The sequence below is a fragment of the Ziziphus jujuba genome, chromosome 8, assembly GCF_031755915.1.
Source record: "Ziziphus jujuba cultivar Dongzao chromosome 8, ASM3175591v1".
Classification (NCBI taxonomy): domain Eukaryota; kingdom Viridiplantae; phylum Streptophyta; class Magnoliopsida; order Rosales; family Rhamnaceae; genus Ziziphus; species Ziziphus jujuba.
The window spans coordinates 1,909,503-1,935,238 of NC_083386.1; the positions used below are offsets into that span (position 1 = coordinate 1,909,503).

The window sequence follows — 25,736 nt, forward strand, 5'->3', positions numbered from 1 at the left end:
TATTTTAATCGGGTAAATAATACCCGGTACTCGGGGGTCAAAACACAAACTTTAACCAAAATGGTCGAATGATATACCGAATCGAAGCTCGTGGAACGAGGATCAACAATCCGGTCTCCATCGACCCCAATTCCACCGGAGGTGGCCGGAATTTGGTCGGGAAGTTTCGGCCGGTGTTCACTTCTCCATATCTCGCAAACCGCTTTGAATTTTTGGGATTGGAGGCCATTTTTGGATTTAGAGGACCCAAAATAGGGGGATAGGAGGCTCAATTAGGAGTGGGCTGGCCGGAAAACACAAGAAAAGAGGAGAGAGAAACTTGGCCGGCCGGCGGCTTCTCCGGCCCGATCGGCGCGCGTCCGGCGGCGGCCGGCCGTGAAACTTGGCGGCCAAGCTCGCGAGGTGGCGGGCTTCCTTGGTGGCTGGCGCGTGAGGGCTATGGGTGGCCGGAATTTGAAACACAGGAGAGAGAGGGACGGTCGGGAGAGAAGAAAGAAAAGCTGCGTGTGTGTGTGTATTTCGGGGAAGAAGAAGGGAAAAAAGAAAAGAAAAAGAAAGAATGGTGTTTTCCCACGTGGGGAAAGAAAAAGAAAAAGAAAAAGAAAAAGAAAAGAAAAAGGAAAAGAAAAAGAAAAAGGAAAAGGAAAAAGAAATAAAAATAAAAAAGAAATAATTAAATAATATTAATAATAATATTATTATTTAAAATAATAATAAAATAATTTGATTTTTTTACACATGGTTGACATGTGTCATTTCACCATGTTGACACATGGTCACCTTCATTGAGTCACACGTGGCACATCGTTATGCGTGTAAAAATAATAATAAAATAATACAGTATTTGAAAAACTTTACAGGTCCATAACTTTCAAACCACATGTCCAAATCGGACGTGCCGCTAGTCTACAGACTCGTATCGACGAGCACTTCACAACCATGCATGAGTCAACACTCAACCTTGCATGAATAAAAAGTCAACTCCGGCACCCCTTGGACAGTTTGGACCTCAACTTGTTTTGCTCATAACTTTCAAACCGTAGCTCCGTTTTCAACGTGCTACCAGTCTACAAACTCGTGCCAACGTGTACTTTGTAACGGTACCTCAGTCAACCTAGAATTCCAACCGGATCAAAAAGTCAACTTTTGACCCCTTCGGTCAACGTGCAAAAATTTCGACATGGTTCGGGACGGGGTGTTACAGGAAATGTCCGTTTCTATTTATTGTTTATAATAATTAAGGTTGATCTTGAATTGCAGTATTTTTGCTATTGATAGCACTAATTATTAGCATAGTTCATGGAGCATGAGAGTTCTTAATGCTTCCATGGTTGGTTCCTGCTCACTCATAGAAACTTTTATTCATTTTTTTTTTATGCTATTAATTCTTTTTTGAACATTTCTTATGCTATTATTGAATGGTAATGGAACTAGAAACTAAGATATAGTAGTAATATATCTCCTTTGTGCGTATCATTTAGGTTTGATTTTAAAAAATGTTGCATTGACAATTTGGAATCCCTTAAAAAAATTCATGAAATAAAATTTCTGCATTAACGCAACGTAAATATAAATGTAAATCGTTTATAATGTAGTGAAGTAGACATGCTCTGCTGCTCATCTGTGCATGACATCATAGAGAGCTATATGTCAGGATTCGTCCAAAATTCGTTACCGGAATCCTAGATAAGTCCTGATCCCAGGGAAATCCTATCGGACCTTCTAATGAAAAATCGGACAGAAGCTCCTCTAAGGGTTGGACTTACTAAAAACTTTATCTGCACAAAAAATACTTCTAGAAACATCCCCTTATTCCTCCCACCTTACTACAATTTGTTTCCACAAATTTACAGCACTCCAAAATAATAACAGAGAATCAGTAAGCAATTAAACAAATATCAGTCCAATCCGTATACAGAGCATTATACAAATAAATATGAAATTAATACAATGACAGATGAAGCAATACAAGATGGAGAGGAAAAAGGGAGGAAATGCTTCTTGGACTTTCGGCAATGAACTGAGACGTCGGACTCACCCCGGACGATCAACGTCTCCCAACCTGGGCCTAGGGGAACGAAATTTAATAACATGAGATGCTAATCATCTCACTGAGTGACCCAATCTATTACACAATTATAATATTAATAATATAACAATAAAAGAAACTTAATTAATCAATACCAAACAATTAAATAAATAATTATAATAAATATTTGAAATAATATTTTCTCTCAAACTCTCACAATTCATTCTGTTAGAAATGTTCCCCTTTTTAAAACGTTTTACAAAACCCGCTATTTGTATGCCCCGAAAACCAAGGAAACAATTAGTAAACTAAATATCAAATAAAGTATAATAAGTCAAGGATCCAAAATTTATAATGAAAATAAAATAGAAATAGAAATAAAAATAATTTTGTAACAATTACTAAATGATTGATAAATGTCATAAACAAATAATACAAAAATATTAATAAACATACATTAAGACAATTCAAGAAATAATTAAAATAATTAGAATGAATTCATTAATTGAACAATTAAATAAAGGAATAATTAAACCAAATTAAAACCTCCATTTAAAATAAATGGTAAGAACATAGTAAGATCTCTTTAAAATCATCAAATCAATGTAAATAGCAAAATCAACATAAAATATATTGTTAACACATTAATATAAATAGGTAATTAAAAACATAATAAAATTCCATAAAATTTGTATTAAAATCTCCAATTGAAATAAATAATAAAAACAATATTAAATACATTCTAATTTAAATATAATTTCAAAATATTTATTTTGAAAATCATGTTCCGAAAACCACTTGACACACCCGCTATATACTAGTGGCGCCACCGGTATCCAGTGTCCCGAGCACCGCCAGACAGGAGGTTAAAGAGAAAAACCGGCATACGGTCGCGTGGCGTCCCACCGTGCCACAACTAACAGGCGTCCCGGCCATGGAGGGGCGGCCTACCCTCATCCGTGCTACTCACACCCACCTATGCGCTAATCATATCTATGTACGCACTAATCATATCCATATACACAAAACACCAGTACGTGTATGGTGCATCTAAAAACTCGTAAATCATAAATCAATATTTTTCAAAATCTCAAAATTTCATAAATATCATCGGGTTTATTCCATCCAATTAAACCCATAATTTTCCACATTCTCTTTTAAATCATCATTATAAATCCATCAAGTTCAAACCCATCAATTTGAATATATAAATTTTTTAATGGCATAAGGTCGACCCATTAATATTTCAATGCATAAATATTTTTGAAACATAATAATTTAAATCCATATTTTTCTCAAATTCTCAAAAATCAATTTAAATCAATAATATGAAAACCATATAAATTCCATATATAATTAATTCATATAATTGTGCACAATAATTGAATAATAACCATAGCAATAATTAAAATAAATCAAAACCACAATTTCTTTAAATTCCCAAATATATTCTTTTGGCACCAAAACATATATTAAAAACATTATAAATTGGCAATACAATTCTAGATAGAAATTCTCATAATATCGAACACATAAACATATTTTTGAAATATTCAATTATGAAATATTCTAACAAACTAATTTAATAATTAATAATTTCAATTTCAATTTCATAAAATTCTTTAGATCAAAATATTTCTTAATATATAAATATTTTGATTCACTCAATTGAGCATCAAATTTCTAAATATAAATCTACTATATATTTATCACATAGAATATCAATTTCAAATATTCAATTAATACAAAATATTCACAAATTTTATTCTCGAAATTAATTTGAAGGTGGATCACTCACCTTGAGCATGCAATCCAACCTAAATCCTCCATAGGATCAATTCTACGGCTCACACATGCTCCTAAAACAACAATATTACACAGGATCAAATAAATTAATATTTTATTTGGGTAAATAATAACCGGTATCCGGGGGAGCTAACGTAAATGGTATCTAAAATTCACAAATAAGGTGTCTATGGAAAGCTAAGGAGACGAGGATCACATTATCAGCCTCCATTGATCCTAATTCTACCGGTGGTGGTCGGAATTCACCTCCTCATAACTCACGAACCACTTTGAATTTATATAATTGGAGACCATATTTGAACTCAGAAAATCCAAAATAGGGGAAAAGGGGTGGAAGATCGGACTGGACTGGCCGGAAACGGCGAGAATCATCGGAAAAACAAAATGAGCGGCTGTCGGATTCAATTGCCGATCTGGGCGCATCGCCGATCGACCGGCTGCCAAACTTGACACCTGAGCTCGCTGACGGCTGGGCGTCACCGATAGCCGGCGCGTGTGGCCATCCGGTGGTTGAAAAAGATACAGCAGGGAGAGAGATATTGACGGGAAGGAGAAATGAAGAGAGAAGGAGAAGAAGGAAGAAGAAGAAGAAAAAAAGGAGGGGCCTGTGGGCCTTTTTTTCCCACGTGGGGGAAGGAAAAAAAAGAAAAGAAAAAGAAAATAAAAGAAAACAATTAAATAATATTAAAATAATATTATTGTATAGAATAATAATAAAATAATATGGTATTTAATCATGGTTGACATGTGGTATCTCAACGTTGTGACACATGGCACCCTTTATTAAGTCACACGTGGCACACTGTTCACATATTTAAAAATAATATTAAAATAATACTGTATTTAAAAATTTTACAGGTCCATAACTTTTCAACGAAATGTCCACATAAGGTGTGCCGCTAGTCTACGGACTCATACCGACGAGTACTTCACATCTGTACATGAGTCAAAGCTCATATCCCCAAAAATAAAAAGTCAACCCGGCACCCTTGTACAATTTGGACCTCAACTTGTTTTGCTCATAACTTTCAAACCGTAACCCCGTTTTCGACATGCTACTAGTCTATGAACTCATGCCAATGTGTACTTTTTAACGGGACCTTGATCAATGTGAAATTCCACCGGGAGCAAAAAGTCAACATTTGATCCCTTCTCTGTCAATGATGGTCAAACCTGGTCAACCTCGGTCAAATTTGAAAAATTTTCGGTATACTTCGGGACGGGGTATTACATATATATTGATTCATTGTTTTTGTTTAAAGATAATTATTAGTATATTTTAAAGTCCGACTTGAATACAATTTTGACTTGTTAAAAATATTATCAATCTTTTCAAATTTCAAATAGTATTCAACTTCGTCCTCTATTATTTTATTCACATATTCCTTAAAATATTATCATTTACACTTTCTTATAGGGATGCTAGTTGAATTCAAAATTGGATTAAATTGAAATTAGGATAAACTTCAATGGCCTGTTTGGTAAAAAGGAAAGTATTAAAGGAAACTGATTTCCAATAATTAGTTTCTTTGAAATTATGTTTCTGAGAATGAGTTTTTTCAAGATTTTTTTTATAATGTTTCGTTGATTATAGAAGAAACTAGAACTTATAAATAATTAAATAAATTTGTGTATTAAAATTAAAGGATAAAATAGTATTTAAAAAATACATAAAACTGATTCCCAGATAATTTTAAAATAACACATTTTTGGAAGGATTCACTTTCCATCTCAGTTTCCCATAGCGTGAGATTTATTTTCTGCTGAGACCCACAAATTCCTCCGTTTAAAAATTATCCAAACAAAAGAAAATTTCACTTTTTAGAGAATTTTAAATTCCTACTAGCTTTGCCATTACCAAAATACCTCATGAAGGTCAAATGAAATGTTCCCTTTTGCTCACAATATTAGTCTTTCAATTTTAAATCTGTCTCCTCCTCATAAGCTAATTATATATTTTTTTTAGCACTTGCCGTCGGTGTCTACGTCAAGTACTTTAGATGTGTACAAATTCATGTAATAAATTAAGCTCAAGTATTAATATTTAACTCATAGATATTGTTGTTACATGCACATTTTTTAATAATTTACTTTATTTTTAATTATGTAAATAAAATACTACGGAGTACCTCCTTAACAGAGAAATTTGTCTTGATAACATAGAAAAAAGCTACAAAAGGAAAAACATTGGCATAAGAATTTCTTTAGTTCTTAATAAATAGAGCACTCTGACTTCATCAATAAAAAAATTCATGTAGTCAACGCTTAGCCATAAGAACAATTAAAAGATAATTAAAAGTACCCTAGCTGCTATTTTCTTTAAAATTAAAGTTGAAATCCCGATTTCTCCTCAACCAGTAATGTCACCCACAAATATATATATATATATATCTAATGAGGCAAAATCAAAAGGAAAATTTTATCTGAAAATAATAAGATAAGGATTTTCACTAGCACATAGACTTGACAAGAGACAGCATCTATCATTTATTAAGTTTTAAAACTAGAGGACTTTCTAATTTAAACCTTGGATATTGATAAAAAAAAAAAAAAGAAATTAAAACCTTGGATTAGGGAACAGGCTATGATTAAATTTTCATAACAACCCAAAAACCCAGAACCTTAATATATATATATATATATATATATATGTACGTAATACAAATCTGAACAACTCTATAATTCTCTACTTTATTTTTAATTTTTTTTTTTTAAATATATTTCTCGCTCAAAACTTTCCTTCCGTCTTTCATTTCATTAGATCCTATATCATATCTTTCTATACCATTTAGTCAATGAATCCGTTCATGATGAGCATGATGATGCAGTTTATGGAAATGGAAAGGAAGAAGAAGGAAGAAAAGCTGAATAAAGAAAGGAAGAAGATGGAAGAAAAGATTGGAAAGACGAAGCTGATCGAACAGGCGGTTGCAGAGTATAATAGTAGTGGTAAAAAAGGAGGAGAAATGGGTGGTTGTTGCAGTATTTGTTTGGAGGATTTCTCGTCTGATGAGGGAATTCATTATCATCATGATCGCGATTGCGATCGGTTGCGTCGTCTCCCATGCAGACATGTTTATCACAGAAATTGCGTCCATGAGTGGCTTCACAAACACACAACTTGTCCTCTCTGTAGACATCCATTATAAAATATGGTTTTGTTTTGTCATATTCAAAGTTATGTTAATGTTTGATTTGAACGTGTTCGAATATATATATATATATATATTGACATGGTTAAGATTGGTACTGATATTTATGATGCTATCTTCTATTTTTGTTCTATCTTAAATTTTTTCGTGTTTTATTTTGGTTTTATTAAACACTATATATTTCGATCAAAACATGACCTAATTAACCCTAAAGTTATATTATTATTATTCAATACTGTTTTGAATTGTAAATTTTAATTAATTAGAAGCATGCAGCTTTAAGTAGAAATTATACATTGTTTCTCTTCTTTTTTCTATTGTTAATATTTGTACTTTTTTTTTCTTTTATCTTTTTTTCTCTCTCTCTCTCTTTTTTAATATATACGTTTTTGATATTGGGGATGAGAATTTGAAATAGTTAATTTAATAGATAAATGGACCAAATTTAATAGATAAATAAGAGTATAAAGTATTTTGAAGATAACACAATCTACCATGAAATCTCTTTTTGTTGTTCATGATTTTTACTTAATGAACTATAAGTGTATGGTAAAACAATAATAATAATAGAAATTCTAAGAAAAATATAGCCAAGCAATTTCGCTGGAACTTTGAGCAACCGAAACAAAGGATCTCTGCCTAACTAAATTATCATAATAATAGAAATCCTAAGAAAAATATAGCCAATAAATTTCGCTGGAACTTTGAGCAACCCAAACAAAGGATCTCTGCCTAACTAACAATTTATAAAGAGGAAGAGTAATAATCTGTCGATCGAAAGTGAAAATGTGGCCTCTCAATGTACATATAGTCTTTACAAAGGCCGGGAACGACTAGGACCAATTTCAAGAAGAAAACCCCAAAACTTATAAATTCATTCTCTTTGATTACGACACAAATTTTAGTAAAAAAGAAAAAAAGCCTTTAATTTCCTTTAATTTTAACCCTTGGATGAGTTTGAACGGCTAGGATTAACTAATTTGAAGACTTTTTCTTCTTTTTTTTTTTTAATGGAGAACCTAGTAAACTGTTCTTTCTCACTGGAACACTATAAATATAATTATACGTTTTTTTGGGTAATAATATATGAATATAATTATATGTTGAACCAATGATTATCAAGAGAAGCGATCAAATCAAAAAACGGTTTCTTCCATTAAAAAAAAAGAAGGAACTGTTTCTTTTTTAGGGTGTCAATCATGACTGTCGACTATTTTTATTTGAATGTACTTTGTATTCTATCTTACCATACGGCCTTGAAATCTCCTTTGTTGCTCATGATAATTTTCAAGGAACTTTCTTTTTACCGAAAGGGAATTGATTTTTATTAATGAAATATAATTACATAATGGAAATACTAATAAAAATGAATTATATGGCCAAACAATTTCACAACAAAAAAGCTCTGGACTAATTAACAATTTACAAAGAAGAAGAATACTATATGGGAGGATTGAAAGTGAAAATGTGGCCTATCAATGCATATACGGTGGTTTTACTTCAATACCAAAAATGTAACACCCCGTCCCGAATCGCACCGGAATCCGTGCACGTTGACCGAGGTTGACCGTTGACCGTTGACCGAAGGGGTCAAAAGTTGACTTTTGACTCGGTGGGAATTTCGAGTTGACCAGGGTACCGTGGCGAAGTGCACGATGCCACGAGTTCGTAGACTAGTAGCACGTCGAAAACGGAGCTACGGTTTGAAAGTTATGGGCAAAACAAGTTGAAGTATAAACTGTCTAAAAGGTGCTGGGAGTTGACTTTTTCTTGTGATGTAATTGTGAGTTGACTCTTGTATGGTTGTAAAGTACTCGTCGATACGAGTTCATAGACTAGCGGCACGCTTAAAACGGACATCCGGTTAAAAAGTTATGGACGTTTGAAGTTTACCGGATACCGTATTATTTTAATGTTTTTGGGTCGTGAATAGTGAAATGCCACGTGTCAACTTCTGAGTGGTCCACGTGGCATGAACAGTGTCATGCAGGGTTTTAATTTTGAAAAACTCTCGGGGAAGAGAGAGAAAGAGAGAGAAGAGAGAGAAAGAGAGAGAGGAGAGAGAAAGAGAGAGAGAGGACCCGCCGGCCGCCGGCCATTTTCACGTTTTCCGGCCTAGTTACTGTACACGCGCCGGCCAGCCAGATTGCCCACCTCATTTCCGGCAAAACCTCCAAATTTCACGGCGAACGGCCGCCGGACGCGCCCGGATCGGACGTCCGAAGTTTGGCGGCGATTTTTCCCCTCCACCGCCGGCCACCGCGAATCGGCACTATTCCGGCCGATATACAGTACACGCGCCATACACCCAGCATCCTCTCCTCAAGTCCGGCCTACCCACCAAAAATCACGGCCATCGGACCACCGACGCGCCGGGATCGGAGCGTTTTCCGGCGAGGGGTCGAAAATCTTCAAACGGTGATTTCTCCGCCGTCCGACCTCCGTTTTGCTCACCGTCGGTCCCGTTGGATTGCTCTCCTCACGATCTACAAATCTGCAAAATTTCACAGCAAACGGCCACCGTCGGAAATTACTGTTCCGGCGACGGTTGCCGGTGACGTGGCGGCCCGCCGGAAATTACTGTTCCGGCGAGTACCCAAAAATTCCGGCCAGCTCCAGTCCGCAGTGTTCGACCTCCTGAACCCAAATCCGACTTCCGTTTCCACCAATTCGCGACGGTTTGGGAGAATTGCGGAGCCGAAACCCGAAAAGCTTCCCGACGAAATTCAAACCCCGTCGGGTACAATCATCGGAAATGAAGACCGGATCTGTGATTAGCATCACTCGAGCTTCGATTCGGTATATGATTCGTAAATTTTAGTTATCGTTTGTGTTTTGACCCCCCCGGGTACCGGATATTATTTATCCGAATAAAATATTAATTTATTTGACTGTCTGTGAATTTTGTTCTAGGAGCACCGGTGAGTCGTAGAATTGATCCCGTAGTGGATCATGGGTTAATTGCGTGCTCCAGGTGAGTGACCCACCTTCAAATTAATTTTGGGGAATTTAATTGATGAATATATTATGTGTGAATTAAATATTTGGAATTTAATTTCTATGTGCCAAATATTTATTGAATTTATTGTAGAATTATTTATGAATTTATTGGATTTAAGAAAAGGCGAATTCTACAATTTATGCCATGTGGAATTATTTTATGGTTTTGAGGATTTTGAAATTGGTGTGGTTTTAATGGTAAATTGGGCACGATTCGATTTTCAAATATTTCAAGGAAAATATTTGGTTATGTTGGTGATTTCAATTTTTATGAAATATGCCCATAAAATATTATGGGATTTGATTATGATATTTCGAGAAATTATTTATGCTTGGAAAAAATGTGGATATTTGAATTGATGGATTTGGGAGTTGGTGGATTTGAAAATCATGGGATTTATGGTATTAATTATAAGGAAGTTGTGGAGAATTTCCCGGTTCAAGCGGATGGATTATGCCCGCTATGCTTATGAAAAATGTGAAATTTGTTTTAAATTTATGGATTTTATGATTTTTAGATGCACCGTGCACGTACTGGTGTTCTGATTATGTGATATGGTATATGTGATATGGTTAGTGTGCACACGGTTGTGATTAGCGCGCAGGTGGGTGTGATTAGCGCGCAGGTGATGTGATTAGCGCGCAGGTGGGTGTGAGTAGCGCGCGGTTGATATTATGAGGGTGTCCTGTGGATGCCATCGGAGAGGGCGGCCACCCTCCTTTGGCCGGGACACCAGGTTAGCAGCGGCGCAGTGGGACGCCACGCGACCGTATGCCGGTTTCTTTCTATAACCTCCTGTCTGGCGGTACCTTGGGACGCTGGGTACTGTTGGCGCCACTGGTATATAGTGGGTGCATCAAATGATTTTCAGAACTGTGTTTTAAAAATAAAATGTTTGGAAACTGAATTGGAATTAAAAATATAATTGTTACCGCTTCTGGTATTTAATTGATGTCTTGGTTTTCGGGAAATATGAATAAAGGGTTTTGTGAAAATGTTTTAAAAGGGGAACCTTTCCAACTGAGAGAATTGTAAGGGTTTTGAGAGAAATTATTATTTCCAAATAATTATTATTTATATACCTATTACCGTGGTATGATAGTGTAGAGTAGTAGGGTCACTCACTGAGATGATTAGCATCTCACACTCTTAAATTCCGTTCCTCTAGGTACCAGGTTGTCGGTGTTCATTCGGAGCGGACTTGATCTTCATCGCTGTTTTACTTCGTGAAGTACCCTGTTCTTCTTTATTGCAGTTGTAATATTTCTTTCACTCTTGTTGTATTTATTTTGCACTGGATTACTGTATTTATTTTTTTTAAGTACTGCAATTTGTGGAACCAATTTGTAGTTTGTGGGAGGAATAAGGGGATATTTTTGAAGTGTGTTTTCAGTGCAGGTAAATTTGTGGTAAGTAAATCCCTTAGGGGAGGTGCTGCCGGATTTTCCGTTGGAAGGTTCGGTGGTATTTCCCTGGGATCAGGGCTGTCTAGGGTTCCGGAGGAGGAATTCTGGACGGGTCCTGACAAAAAAGAAGAGGAAAAGAAAAATAAAGCACATATGGGTGGTATTGGACAACAATAATTATTTGGGGTTTGATTTTATATATATATATATATACAATCCGTCTATGGTGCGGACGGTCCTCATGCGGACCACTGTATTGGTGACGGTTTTTCATAGTATTAGTGACGATTTTCTAAAAAACCGTCGTTAATACTATGAAAAACTGTCACTAATACTGCAGACCGTCCTCACCATAGAATTTCCGTATATATATATATATATATTGCTGTTTGTAGAAATGTCCATTTCTGTTATTATTAATACAATAGTCGAGGTTGATGTTGAATAACAGAATTATTCAGTTAAACATGTAAGAAAAGTAAGGCAAAGTCAAAAGCAAATCAAGGCAACAATTAATCATGAAGTTGTTCTTAGAAAGAACAATTTTTTTCATTTATTATATAAGTATAGAGAAAACGTGTTTGGAAAAGAAAAAAAAAATGTGCTATACAATTATATATTGCATTTTGCACATCCAAAAGTAATATATATTATATATACAAGTATAAATTTTTATGTGTTATTATCTAAAATAAATGTAATATTACCGTGACATGCACTTGTTTTAATAATTTATTTTTGTTCTTTGTTATATAAATAAATAGAGCAGGCACATTAACTAGTTAATAAAGCTATTTGTCTTGGTCATTTACATTGTAAAAAAAAATGATTGCAAATAGAGGGATAGCGTTGGCATAGGAATTTGTTTAATAATAAACAGAGCATGTCAGGACCCGTCTAAAATTTTTCATCGGAACCCTAGACAAGCCCTGATCCCAGAGAAACACCACCGAATCTTCCAACGGAGAATCCGGCAGCATCTTTCCTAAGGGTAGAACTTACCACAAAATTCCCTGCACATAAAACACACTCCAATAAACACCACCTTACTACAATTTGTTTCCACAAATTTCCAGAACTTCAAATAAATGACAGGGAACTAGTGCAAAATTAAATAAATAAACGTCCAAATAGTATACAGAGCGTTATACAAATAAATATGACTTTAATACAATGACAGATAAAGAAGCAATACAAGATGGAGAGGAGAAAGGGAGGAAAAGCTTCTTTTGGACTTTCGGCAATGAACTGAGACGTCGAGCTCGCCCCGGACGATCAACATCTACTAACCTGAACCTAGGGGAACAGAATTTAAAAACATGAGATGCTAATCATCTCAGTGAGTGACCCAATCTATTACACAATTATAATATTAATAATATAACAATAAAAGAAACTTAATTAATCAATACCAAACAATTAAATAAATAATTATAATAAATATTTGAAATAATATTTTCTCTCAAAACTCTCACAATTCCCTCTGTTAGAAATGTTTCCCTTTTTAAAACGTTTTACAAAACCCGCTATTTGTATGCCCCGAAAACCAAGGAAACAATTAGTCAACTAAATATCAAATAAAGTATAATAAATCAAGGATCCAAAATTTATAATGAAAATAAAATAGAAATAGAAATAAAAATAATTTTGTAACAATTACTAAATGATTGATAAATGTCATAACCAAATAATACAAAAATATTAATGAACTTACATTAAGACAATTTAGGAAATAATTAAATTAATTAGAATGAATTAATTAATTGAACAATTAAATAAAGAAATAATTAAACCAACTTAAAACCTCCATTTAAAATAAATAATAAAACAACATTAAATATATTCTTAATTTAAATACAATTTCAAAATATTTATTTTGAAAATCATGTTCCGAAAACCACTTGATGCACCCACTAGATACCAGTGGCGCCAATGGTACTCAGTATCCTGAGCACCGCCAGACAGGAGGTTAATGAGAGAAACCGGCATACGGTTGCGTGGCGTCCCACCGTGCCACTGCTAACAGGCGTCCAGGCCATGGAGGGGCGGCCTACCCTCATCCGATGGCAACCACAGGACAACCCCATAAATCACCTACGCGCTACTCACACCCACCTGCGCGCTAATAATATCCATGTGCCCACTAATCACATCCATATATACAAAACACCAGTACGTGTATGGTGCATCTAAAAACTCGTAAATCATAAATCAATATTTTTCAAAATCTCAAATTTTCATAAATATCATCGGGTTTATTCCATCCAATTAAACCCGAAATTTTCCACATTCTCTTTTAAATCATCATTATAAATCCATCAAGTTCAAATCCATCAATTTGAATATACAAATTTTTCAATGGCATAAGGTCGAGCCATTAATATTTCAATGCATAAATACTTTTGAAACATAATAATTTAAATCCATATTTTTCTCAAATTCTCAAAAATCAATTTAAATCAATAATATGAAAACCATATAAATTCCACATATAATTAATTCATATAATTGTGCACAATAATTGAATAATAACCATAGCAATAATTAAAACAAATCAAAACCACAATTTCTTTAAATTCCCAAATATATTCTTTTGGCACCAAAACATATATTAAAAACATTATAAATTGGCAATACAATTCTAGATAGAAATTCTCATAATATCAAACACATAAACATATTTTTGAAATATTCAATTATGAAATATTCCAACAAATTAGTTTAATAGTTAATAATTTTAATTTCAATTTCATAAAATTTTTAGATCAAAATATTTCTTAATATATAAATATTTTGATTCACTCAATTGAGCATCATATTTCTAAATATAAATCTACTAAATATTTATCACATAGAATATCAATTTCAAATATTCAATTAATATAAAATATTCACAAATTTTATTCCCGAAATTAATTTGAAGGTGGATCACTCACCTCGAGCACGCAATCCAACCAAGATCCTCCATAGGATCAATTCTACAGCTCACACGTGCTCCTAAAACAACAATATTACACATGGTCAAATAAATTAATATTTTATTCGGATAAATAATATCCGGTACCCGGGGGGTTTAACACAAACGTTAACCAAAATTTACAAGTAATATACCGAATTAAAGCTTGTGAAATGAGGATTACGAATATGGTCTTACTTTCCGGAGATCGGACCCGAGGTGGCCGGAATCTTGCCGGAAAGCTCTCGGATTTTAGGCCTTCGATTCTCATAATTCGTTAAGAATTGAGGAAAGTGGACATCGGATTTGGGTTCAGAGGGTCGAAATTAGTGGCAGAGGATGGGCGGCGCAACTAGAAACTCGCCGGAAATTCGATTTCCAACGAGCTGCCTTGGTCATCGGAACCCGTCACCGCTGGCGATGCGTCCGGTGGCCACTGGTCGTGATTTTTGATGGGAAGGTAGATCGGGGACTAGGTGACTCAACGGGACTAGCGGTGAGGCAAACAGAGGCTGAAATAGGGAGAAATCTGGGTTTGATAAAATCGGTGCCGCTACTGGAAAAAGTCTCAATCCGGGTGCGTCGGCGGTCGGTTGGCCGTGATTTTTGGCTGGCCGGCCGGTTTTCAAGTGGATTTCAAGGTAGGGTGGCGCGTGTACGAAAAGGGTGGCCAAAAATGGCAAACTGGTGGTGGCCGGTTGGGTTTCTCTCTCTAGCTCTCTCTCTCTCTCTCTCTCTCTCTCTCCTCCCCTCTTTCTCTCTCTTCCCCCCGGCTCACGTGTTTTGGCTAAAATAAAGGCCACCCGTGGGTGACACTGTTCACTCATGGGATTGGCTGAAAATACGACACGTGGCACATACTGTTCACTCAAGTCAAAATATATTAGAATATTACGGTATTTGAAAAACTTTACATGTCCATAACTTTCAAACCACATGTCCAAATCGGACGTGCTGCTAGTCTATAAACTCAGATCGATGAGTACTTCACAACCATGCATGAGTCAAAGCTCAACTTTGCACGAACAAAAAGTCAACTCCGGTAGCCCTTGGACAGTTTGCACCTCAACTTGTTTTGCTTATAACTTTCAAACGGTAGCTCTGATTTTGATGTGCTACTAGTCTACGAACTCGGGATGACACGTACTTTGCAATGGTGCCTCGGTCAATGCAAAATTCCACCCAAAATAAAAAGTCAAAATTTTGACCATTTTCGGTCAACGGTCAACCTCGGTCAACATGCAAACAAAAATTCCAACGTACTTTGGGATGGGGTGTTACAGAGCACCTTGTCGAAATCAATAGAAAAGTTAAATACTCAACTCAGTCAAATAATAAAAAGAATAACTAAAGAGTTTTATTATTTTTCATTTGCTGATAACCATCATTAGTTTATGAGAAGTTTTTTATTGGCATATTTAATTATATTATTTTTTATATGAAAATTCTGAGATAACTATTGATTAGATTTCAATTTACATCCCCATCCATTGTAAATTTTGGTTATGTCTGCTTTTGAATTTCTTCATTTTTTCCCTTATCAATAAAGATTATTTGAACATATTAAAAAAATAAGATAATATAAAAGTTAAAGCATTATTAAATTTAATAAATGTTAATTTATAAAAAAAAGTACTATAAAAAATAAGATATTATAAAAGTTACATTTAATAAATTTAATTAAAAATTTATGTGGGTTTGCGTCTAATAAATTTATTTATTTTTTTTATATTTTATAAAAATTCATACACATCAATTATGTTCTAGAAGTTCTAAATGTAAAATTTCACTAATAAAAAAATTAATTTTGTGATAGTTTTGCAAAGAGAAGGAAGATGGATATCCAACCAATTCAACCATTAATATGGTTTTCAATAAAGTTTTTCAAAATTTAAATTAATTATGTTGAATTGAATGTTTTAGTTTAATGTTGTTTTTATGATATTTTATATTTGATTTGATTATGATTTTTTCATAACTTATTATTAAAATAATTACAATTATACATGTCATGCATCATAAGGGTTTATAATTAATTTTTTATAATAAAAATATAGTATTAAAAAAATAGTAAATTAAAAAGTGCTATAATAATATCACATAAGTTAGATTAAAAAAATAGCATTAATAATATGGATTCCCTTAAAAATAATGGATAAAAATAACAACTCAGCATTAACATAAATATAAATGTAAATTGTTTATAAGGCAGCTAATTGTACGTCCAACTTTTGTTAGAAAAAGTCTCGTTTTGGTTTACCATTATTATTTAGAAAGAAGTCTTTCAGTTTTGAATCCTTCTCCTTATCATAAGGTAATTATATTTTCGAACACTTGCCGTTTGTGTAGAGGGACCCTAAGTATTTTAGATGTGTACAAATTCGTGATAAATTAAGCTCAAGACTAATGTTTAATTATGGACATTGTTGTTGCAAGCCTATATTTTGAATAATTTATTTTATTCTTAATTATGTAAATTAAATAGAGTACAAATTGACAGGTTAACAACGAAATTTGTCTTGGTCTGGTGTCTTGCTTAAAAGAAAAAAATAAAAAAAATGAGGCTTGCAAATTAAGAATGCTCTGGCTGAAGGGGTTTTTATTTTTTATTTTTTTCCTTTTATTTTTATTTTTAAATCATAAAAAGAGGGGGAAACAACTTTGGCATAGAAATTTGTTTAGTAATAATTATAGGACAAAAAATTAAAAAAATTCATGTAGTCAATAGTGCTAAGTCAATTAAAATATTTATGTTTCACAAGTGCTAATGCTCATGAATAACTCATGAAAGATGATAAATATTAATTTGGTACATTAAATTTTATATTGATTTTTTAAATTGAAAACCTAATAAAAAAGTCAATCCTTTTGAATAATTGATTAAATTGTCAATTGGTATATGAATCTACTAATAATCGATTACTAATGACAAAAAATATTATTCTATCTAAATAAAAAGATAAGATTTCTAGTAGACTCATAAGAGTTTGACTATACAATATGAGTATCTATTTTTATTTCTTTTTATACGTATGGAATTTTTAAAACCAGTGTGCCTTTTTAAAAAGGAAGAAACAAAGATTTTTGGATAATTTTTTTTTATAGACTTTTTAAAAAGTCTCACTTGAAATCCTAGATTTTTATTGATTCCTTACAATTATAAATTAATAGACCTAGATTTTTAAAGACTCAATAAAAAACCAAATTAAATAGACTCCTAAGTATGAACGAATTTATACAATGTACAAATTTATTACCTTAATGGCAATTATAATGTGTACGACATAAAATGCTTAGATTTTTAAAGACTCAATAAAAAAAAATTGAATTAAATAGACCGCTGAAGTATGAATGCATTGATACAATTTACAAATTTATTACCTTAATGGTAATTATAATGTATACGACATAAAATGCTAGGCTGTAAAACATCTCGTGTACTTAACGCTAAGACCACATCTTGTGTACTTAATGGTAGCACCATTGAATTCCTTTTTTTTTTTCTTTTTTTTTTAATGGATTCTTCGCAATTCATTTAATAATAATATTACAGATATTAAAATGTTCATCAAATTTATTTATTAAATAATTAAAATATTATTAGTCGATATATTTATATAACTTAAATATGAAAAAATAAATTTTAAATGGATAAGTAAAAAATAAAAAATAAATTAATTAAATATTATCACATCATTTAGTAAATAAATTTGATAAATATTTTATAAATTTTTGTATTATTGTTAATTTAATTTATTCTTAGTTAATTTTCTTCTGTCACTTAATTCTTAAGGTAAATATTAATGATCATTAAGCGATATAATAAATTGAATGCCTTCAATTTTATATAAGCTAATAAATATTGCTCTACAATGATTGCGTAGTCTGTATATATATAAGATCAACAAATTGATTAAAGTAGAGTCCACAAAACTCAGAAAGAAGAGAAGCAGAGATAGCTAGCAGTCGAATTGAAAAAAAAAACAAGATACGTTATGATGTGTTAATATTATTCTTGGCTATAGTTATAAGCTTTAGACATGTACGTTGTGAGCAAAATGGATTCTTGGCGAGATATGATATACAGGTAGTTAATGGATTGAGTGGAGATCAGGATTTGTTTATCCATTGCAAGTCCAAAGATGATGATCTAGGTGAGCATAATCTTGCAGTTGGAGACCAATTTAGGTGATATTTCAAGATTAATTATTACTGGTGCGTTACTCTTTTTTGGTGCTACGCTCGCATAGACAATAAACAACAACATCATGCTTCCTTTGATGTGTTTTGGTGCGAGGGGAGTCGTTGGGACTGGCTTCAAACCAGATGCGCCTTTAAAAATTACATTTGGATTGCAAAAGATGATGGTGTTTACCTTAAAAACATTCCTAAAAATAGTTATGAGTTAGTTTATAATTGGGAATAGGGATGGTAAATTAATTATATGTATGTATTGATTGGAAGGCGATCAAAGCTAGCTGATCAACTTATATATATATATATATATATACATATATTACAATAAAATTAAAAAAATTAATTACTTTGCATAATCCATGTATTTGATATTCATGGATGGGAAAAACAATTTCTAGTCCAATCCATATCCAAATCTGGCATGAAATGCAAACCTATCAACCTTGCTGCTAGTCCTACAGGTTGAAAAAATAAGGTCAAGATTTTAAATTTGTTGGTGCATATTATTATTATTATTGAAGATTAGGAATGTTGTAGAAACTCGACATTGCTTTACTCCGATAGGGCAAAGCATGTGCAATCCTCACCAGTGTTTATTCTTGTGTCGATGATGATGAGGTTGTGTAACAGCCCAGACCACCCGCGTCCGATATTGTCCTCTTTGGGCCTGGGGAATCCTCTTACAACCTAGCCCTCAAGGTTTTGTCAAAACGCATCGTAATGGTTAGGGGGAATCCTCTTACAACCCCTACCTATCAGTCCCACTGGCACGGGCATCCCAGGCCCAATCACGATATTGTCCGCTTTGGAAGCTAGGTGGTGAGCCCAATCCTACCCCTCACGGTTTTACTTTCCATCATGGGAACGCGTCGTAATGATTAGGGGAAATCCTCTTACAACCCCTACCTACCAGTCCCACTGGCACGGGCATCCCAGGCCCAATCACGATATTGTCCGCTTTGGCCTCAGCCTGCACGGTTTTACTTTCCCTTATGGGAACGCGTCGCACGGGAAAGGTATCCACATCACCTTATAAGGCGTGCTTCGTTCTCCTTTCCAACCGATGTGGGACTTTACAATCCTCCCCCCTTGGGCTCTAGCATCCTCGCTGGCACACCGATCTGGGTACTGGCTCTAATACCATCTGTAACAGCCCAGACCACCCGCGTCCGATATTGTCCAATTTGGGCCTGGGGAATCCTCTTACAACTCAGCCCTCAAGATTTTGTCAAAACGCGTCGTAATGGTTAGGGGGAATCCTCTTACAACCCCTACCTACCAGTCTCACTGGCATGGGCATCCCAGGCCCAATCACGATATTGTCCGCTTTGGAAGCTAGGTGGTGAGCCCAATCCTACCCCTCACGGTTTTACTTTCCCTCATGGGAACGCGTCGTAATGGTTAAGGGGAATCCTCTTAAAAAAAAAACTGAACCATACAAGAAAGATATATACAAAATTCTTGTATAGAAAACATATCATTCTTCCTTGGGGAAATTTGGCCCAGTACCCACCTATTTTGATCTGTAATGAAATCTACCCTTCTCTTACAAAATATTTTCATCTACCCCTCTTTTCCTATTTTACCTTTAATGAAAAAATAAAAATTACCAACACGTTCTTTCAGAGTTTAGGTTCCATATCATTGAAGTCACCAGTTTAATCACTACAAACCGTAGTCGTACTCCATAAGACCGACCTTAACACCATGATCAGAGAGATTGTACTCCTAACTATGTTTTCCAAGTATAGCCACAGCTTTATATTCGAAAGCCTATTCCTATTGACTCTCTCTCTCTCTCTCTCTCTCTTTTCCCAAATCAAACTCTTCTGGAAAGTTCCATTGAGAATCTGATGGCTAACGATGGCTAAAGCCATTCCTGAGTTCCAGCTATGTCTCTGTGTCTTTGGATAATGAAACTGCCTGTAGAGATGTCATTGCCAACGCTTTTTTTGGTCGTTAAATCAATTAATTCATTTCTCTTTTAATTAACTCTCATTCTTTTTCCTGATGTATCTTGTGAGTAAAATAATCCTCAAATCTAGTAAGCTATATATGTGTTTACAAGCTGCTGGTTAGAGAAGAAAGAAGAGGAGATTTCCAGGTTCCAAAACAACAACACTTTGCTGCCACATCAGTTAATAAAGGACAGAAAGGTTATTTCACAGCTTGCTTGTCTCGGACAACTTCACAGCTTGCTTGTTTCGGATGTTGGAGCTGCTTATTTCACAACTTGTTTGTTTCGACATTGGAGCTGCTGGGGATTAATTGGACGCACCGTTTTCTTGTCTCGGATAAATAGATGGGCATTTTTCTGGTCTTCTTTTATATATATATATATATATATATCAGATATAGAAGGAAAACAGGGTGTGAAAATAGAGGGAAAATTGCAGACCCATGTAAGCTTTGTGCAAGAAGAATCCTTTGAGTTTTGACAGCCATTCTTTCTTGTTTTTCTTTGTATTCTCAACGTGGGTTGAGAGAGATCTTTGTGGAGATCGAAGAGTGAATGGGTGTATTGGGTTCTTGGGTTTTGGTTTTGGGAATTCTTGTGTGAATCCTTCATTAAAGAATCTATAACAGCTTGTAGACACTACATTTACATAGTGCAGAAAGCTCAACACTTGAGCAACGAGGACGTAGGTCGTTTTTGGCTGAACCTTGGTAAATTTTATGTGTTCTTGTTAGTATTTTTCATTATGAAATTAGTTCCAGAATTCTATAATAGTGGTATCAGAGCTTGTGTTCTAATCTTGGAGAACATTCTCTGATTCGTGTCTTTCTGCAATTTGGGTTCAACCATCGATTCTTGGTCAAATTAATTCTGCAATTGGGTTTTCTTTTCGATCCTCAACAATGTCAGCCAAGTTGGAACTGGAGGTCTTCAACGGGAAAGGTGATTTCCTTTTATGGCGTAAGAAAATGAGAGCAGTCTTGGTACATATGAAGGTGGCCAAAGCAATTGACAACTCCTTCTCCGAGTCAATTACTGAAGAAAAGAAGATGGAGATGGACGAAATAGCCATGAGCACAATCATCTTGCATCTTTCAGATAATGTTCTGAGGAAGGTGGATGACATCCAAACCATGGCTCAGGTGTGGACCAGATTGGAACAACTCTACTTGGTAAAATCACTCCCTAACCGAATCTTGTTGCTTGAACAATTTTTTCGTTTCAAAATGGATGTAACTAAATACTTAGATGCCAATCTTGATGCTTTTAATAGATTGATTTTAGATCTTGCTAATTGTAAGGTTGTCTTTAGTGATGAACATAATGCTGTGATATTGCTTAATTCTCTGCCAAATGTATAGAGAGGTCAAGAATGCAATTAAATATGGTAGGGATGAGTTGTCCTTAGAAATAGTTATGAGTGCCCCGAAGTCTAGAGATTTAGAGTTAAAATCTGAAAACAAAGGGGAAGGACTCAATGTAAGAGGTAGGAGTGTTAATAGAAGTTGGGGTCACAATGACCATAGAAGCAAATCTAGAGACAATTACAGGTCTAAGTCTACGTCTAGAGGTAAGAAGTGTTTCTATTATAAAAAAGGAGGTCATTTCATTAAGAGTTGTTTTAAGAAAAAAAGAGATGAAAAACAAAAAGGCCAAGAAAGTGGAGACTTGGCCATAGTCTCCACTAATTCAGACTCTACAGAGGTTCTTGCTGTAACTTCTTAACAAAATTGCTTTGAGTGGGTTTTAGATTCTGGTTGTCCATTTCATATGTGTCCAAGCTTGGATTGCTTTCAATCCTACACTAAGTGTGATGGTGGTCAAGTACTTCTAGGTAATAACCTGTCCTGCCAAGTTGTTGGCATTGGTGATATTCAGTTACAAATGTATGATGGCACTGTGGAAACTCTTTCTTCTGTGAGACATGTACCAAGTTTAAAATGAAATCTGATTACTCTTAGAATGCTTGATGATTTTGGTTATTCATGCAAAACTGAAAATGGTGTAATGAAAATTACTAAAGGTGCATATGTTGCCATGAAAGGTGTTAAGAAAAATGGCTTGTATGTTTTACTTGGAAAAACTGTAATTAATTCTAGTAATGCATCTGTTGGGTCATCTGTGGATAAAACAAATCTATGGCATAATAGATTGGGCCATATTAGTGAAAAAAGCTTGTATTATTTGAACAAACAGGGTGTATTTGGCAAGGATATGATCAGCAAACTTGATTTTTGTGAAAATTATGTTTTAGGGAAACAACACAGGTTGAGTTTTAACTTGAGTACAAGTAAAGCTAAATTTGTGTTAGATTATGTGCATGCTGATTTATGGGGTCCTGTCAAAGTACAAACCCAAAGTGGAAATAGATATTTTTTATCCATTATTGGTGATCATTCTAGAAAGGTGTGGATTTATTTGTTGAAATCCAAGGATGAAGCTTTTACAAAGTTTAAAGAATGGAAGTTACTTGTTGAAAATCAAACTAATAAACTTGTAAAAGCTTTAAGGATTGATAATGGTTTGGAATTTTGTAATAATGAGTTTGACATTTTTTGTAAAAACCATGGTATTTTAAGGCATAGAATAGTAAAGTACACACCACAACAAAATGGTGTAGCTAAAAGAATGAATAAGACACTGCTTAATAAAGTAAGATGTATGCTTGTGTCTTTTGGATTACCAAAATTATTTTGGGGTGAAGCTACTATAACTGCCATGCACTTGGTTAATTTGTCTCCATCTACTGTTTTAGAGTTTAAATCCCCTGAACATGTTTGGTCTGGAAAGCAACCAGATTATAACAATCTTAGAGTGTTTGGTTGTGCTGCTTATGCACACCAATCTGAAGGAAAGCTTAAACCTAGAAGTGTGATGTCAGGACCTGTCCAAGATCCCTCATCGGAACCCTAGACAAGCCCTGATCCCAGGAAAACCCTACCGGACTCTCCAATGGAAAATCCGACAGAACCTCCCCTAAGGGTTGGACTTACCACAATTTTCCTACACTGAAAATACACTTCTATAAACACGACCTTATTCTTCTCACCTTACTACAATTTGTTACCATAAATTTCCAGGACTTCAAGTAAATGACAGGGAACTAGTGCAGAATTAAATAAATAAACGTCCAAATAGTATACAGAGCGTTATCCACTACAATTGAATATGAAATTTCATACAATATAAGATAAAAAGAAATAATACAAGATAGAAAGGAAATGAAAAGCCTCTTGGACTTTCAGCAACGAACCAAGACGTCAAGCTCGCCTCCGGACAATCAACGTTGACTAACCTGGGCCTAAGGGAACAAAATTTAAAAACATGATATGCTAATCATCTCAGTGAGTAACCCAATCTACTATACAATAAGAATAATAATAATAATAAAAGGGTAAATAACTTAGTTAATTGATTAATAAGGAATAAGTAAATAATTAATAGGTAGTTAACAATAATATTTTCCCTCAAAACCTTTACGATTCACTCAGTTGGAAAAGTCCCCTTTTTAAAACATTTTCGCAAAACCCAACATTTTATGCCCCAAAAATCAAGAAATAATTAGTCAAATAAATTTCAAATAAAATACAAGAATTTAAGGATTCAAATTTATAATGGAAATATAGAATAAGATATCTTTGGATACAATAAATAAAATCATAAATAAACTTGTTCTAAAGAAATTTGGCATAGGAATAAAAATAAACCCAATATATAAATTAAAAATTTATTAATTAAATCAATGAAATAATCAAAGAAACATTTTAAATCAATTTAAATATCTATATAAAACAAATGATAAAAATATAATAGAATTTATCTTAAAATACCAAATCGATTTAAATGATAAAATCAAGGCAATAACTTTTAAAACATTAACGAAAATAGGTAATAAAATCATGATAACAATTTCATAAAATTTGTGTAAAGCTTTAAATTTAAACAAATAATCAAAACATTACTAAATACATTTAATTTAAAATCATGTCATCAAAACAATTTGATGCACCCACTATATACCAGTGACGCCAACGGTACCCAATGTCCCAAACACCGCTAGACAGAAGGTTAAAGAGAGAAACTGGCATACGGTCGCGTGGCGTCCCACCATGCCGCTGCTAACAGGCGTCCCGGCCATGGAAGGGCGGCTTACCCTCGTCCTATGGCAACCACAGGACAACCCTATAAATTACCTGTGAGCTACTCACACACACCTATGCACTAACCCCATCCACCTGCGCGCTAATCATATCTATGTATATAGAACACCAGTACGTGTATGGTGCATCTAAAAACTCGTAAATCATAAATCAATATTTTTCAAAATCTCAAAATTTCATAAATATCATCGGGTTTATTCCATCCAATTAAACCCGTAATTTTCCACATTCTCTTTTAAATCATCATTATAAATCCATCAAGTTCAAATCCATCAATTTGAATATACAAATTTTTCAATGGCATAAGGTCAAGCCATTAATATTTCAATGCATCAATATTTTTGTAACATAATAATTTAAATCCATATTTTTCTCAAATTCTCAAAAATCAGTTTAAATCAATAATATGAAAACCATATAAATTCCATATATAATTAATTCATATAATTGTGCACAATAATTAAATAATAACCATAGCAATAATTAAAATAAATCAAAACCACAATTTCTTTAAATTCCCAAATATATTCTTTTGGCACCAAAACATATATTAAAAACAGTATAAATTGGTAATATAATTCTAGATAAAAATTCTCATAATATTGAACACACAAAAATATTTTTGAAATATTCAATTATGAAATATTCCAACAAATTAATTTAATAATTAATAATTTCAATTTCAATTTCAATTTCATAAAATTCTTTAAATCAAAATATTTCTTAATATATAAATATTTTGATTCACTCAATTGGGCATCAAATTTCCACATATAAATCCACTAAATATTTGACACATAAAATATAAATTTCAAATATTCAATTCACACAAAATATTTGCAAATTTAATTCCCAAAATTAATTTGAAGGTGGGTCACTCACCTCGAGCACGCAATTAGCTCAAGATCCTCCATCGGATCAATTCCACAACGCATACGTGCTCCTAGAACAACAATATTATACAACTCAAATAAATTAATATTTTATTCGGGTAAATAATACCCGGTACCTGAGGGAGTTTAACACAAACGGTGTCCAAAATTCACAAATAAGGTGCCTATGAAAAGCTAAG

The 25,736-nt window shown here is 33.7% G+C and overlaps 2 protein-coding genes across 2 annotated transcripts in view; one reads left to right on the forward strand and one right to left on the reverse strand.

Annotated features, from left to right (window-relative positions):
* The window catches only part of LOC107412847 (nascent polypeptide-associated complex subunit alpha-like protein 1), a 444,693-nt gene that overhangs the window by 59,527 nt on the left and 359,430 nt on the right, over positions 1-25,736 (reverse strand). The window lies entirely within an intron of this gene.
* LOC132804977 (S-protein homolog 1-like) lies at positions 17,764-18,776 on the forward strand. Its single transcript, XM_060819552.1, has 3 exons — positions 17,764-17,824; positions 18,289-18,538; positions 18,677-18,776. The coding sequence occupies exons 1-3, from the start codon at positions 17,764-17,766 to the stop codon at positions 18,774-18,776; spliced, it is 411 nt and encodes a 136-aa protein (XP_060675535.1).

Bases quoted from the DNA above. Each gene is read 5' to 3' on its own strand.
- LOC132804977 (XM_060819552.1), top strand. From the start codon at position 17,764: ATGCTAGGCTGTAAAACATCTCGTGTACTTAACGCTAAGACCACATCT. The intron at 17,825-18,288 runs GTAGCACCATTG...CACAAAACTCAG, and splicing joins CACATCTTGTGTACTTAATG to AAAGAAGAGAAGCAGAGATA. The intron at 18,539-18,676 runs GTGATATTTCAA...GCTTCAAACCAG, and splicing joins GCAGTTGGAGACCAATTTAG to ATGCGCCTTTAAAAATTACA.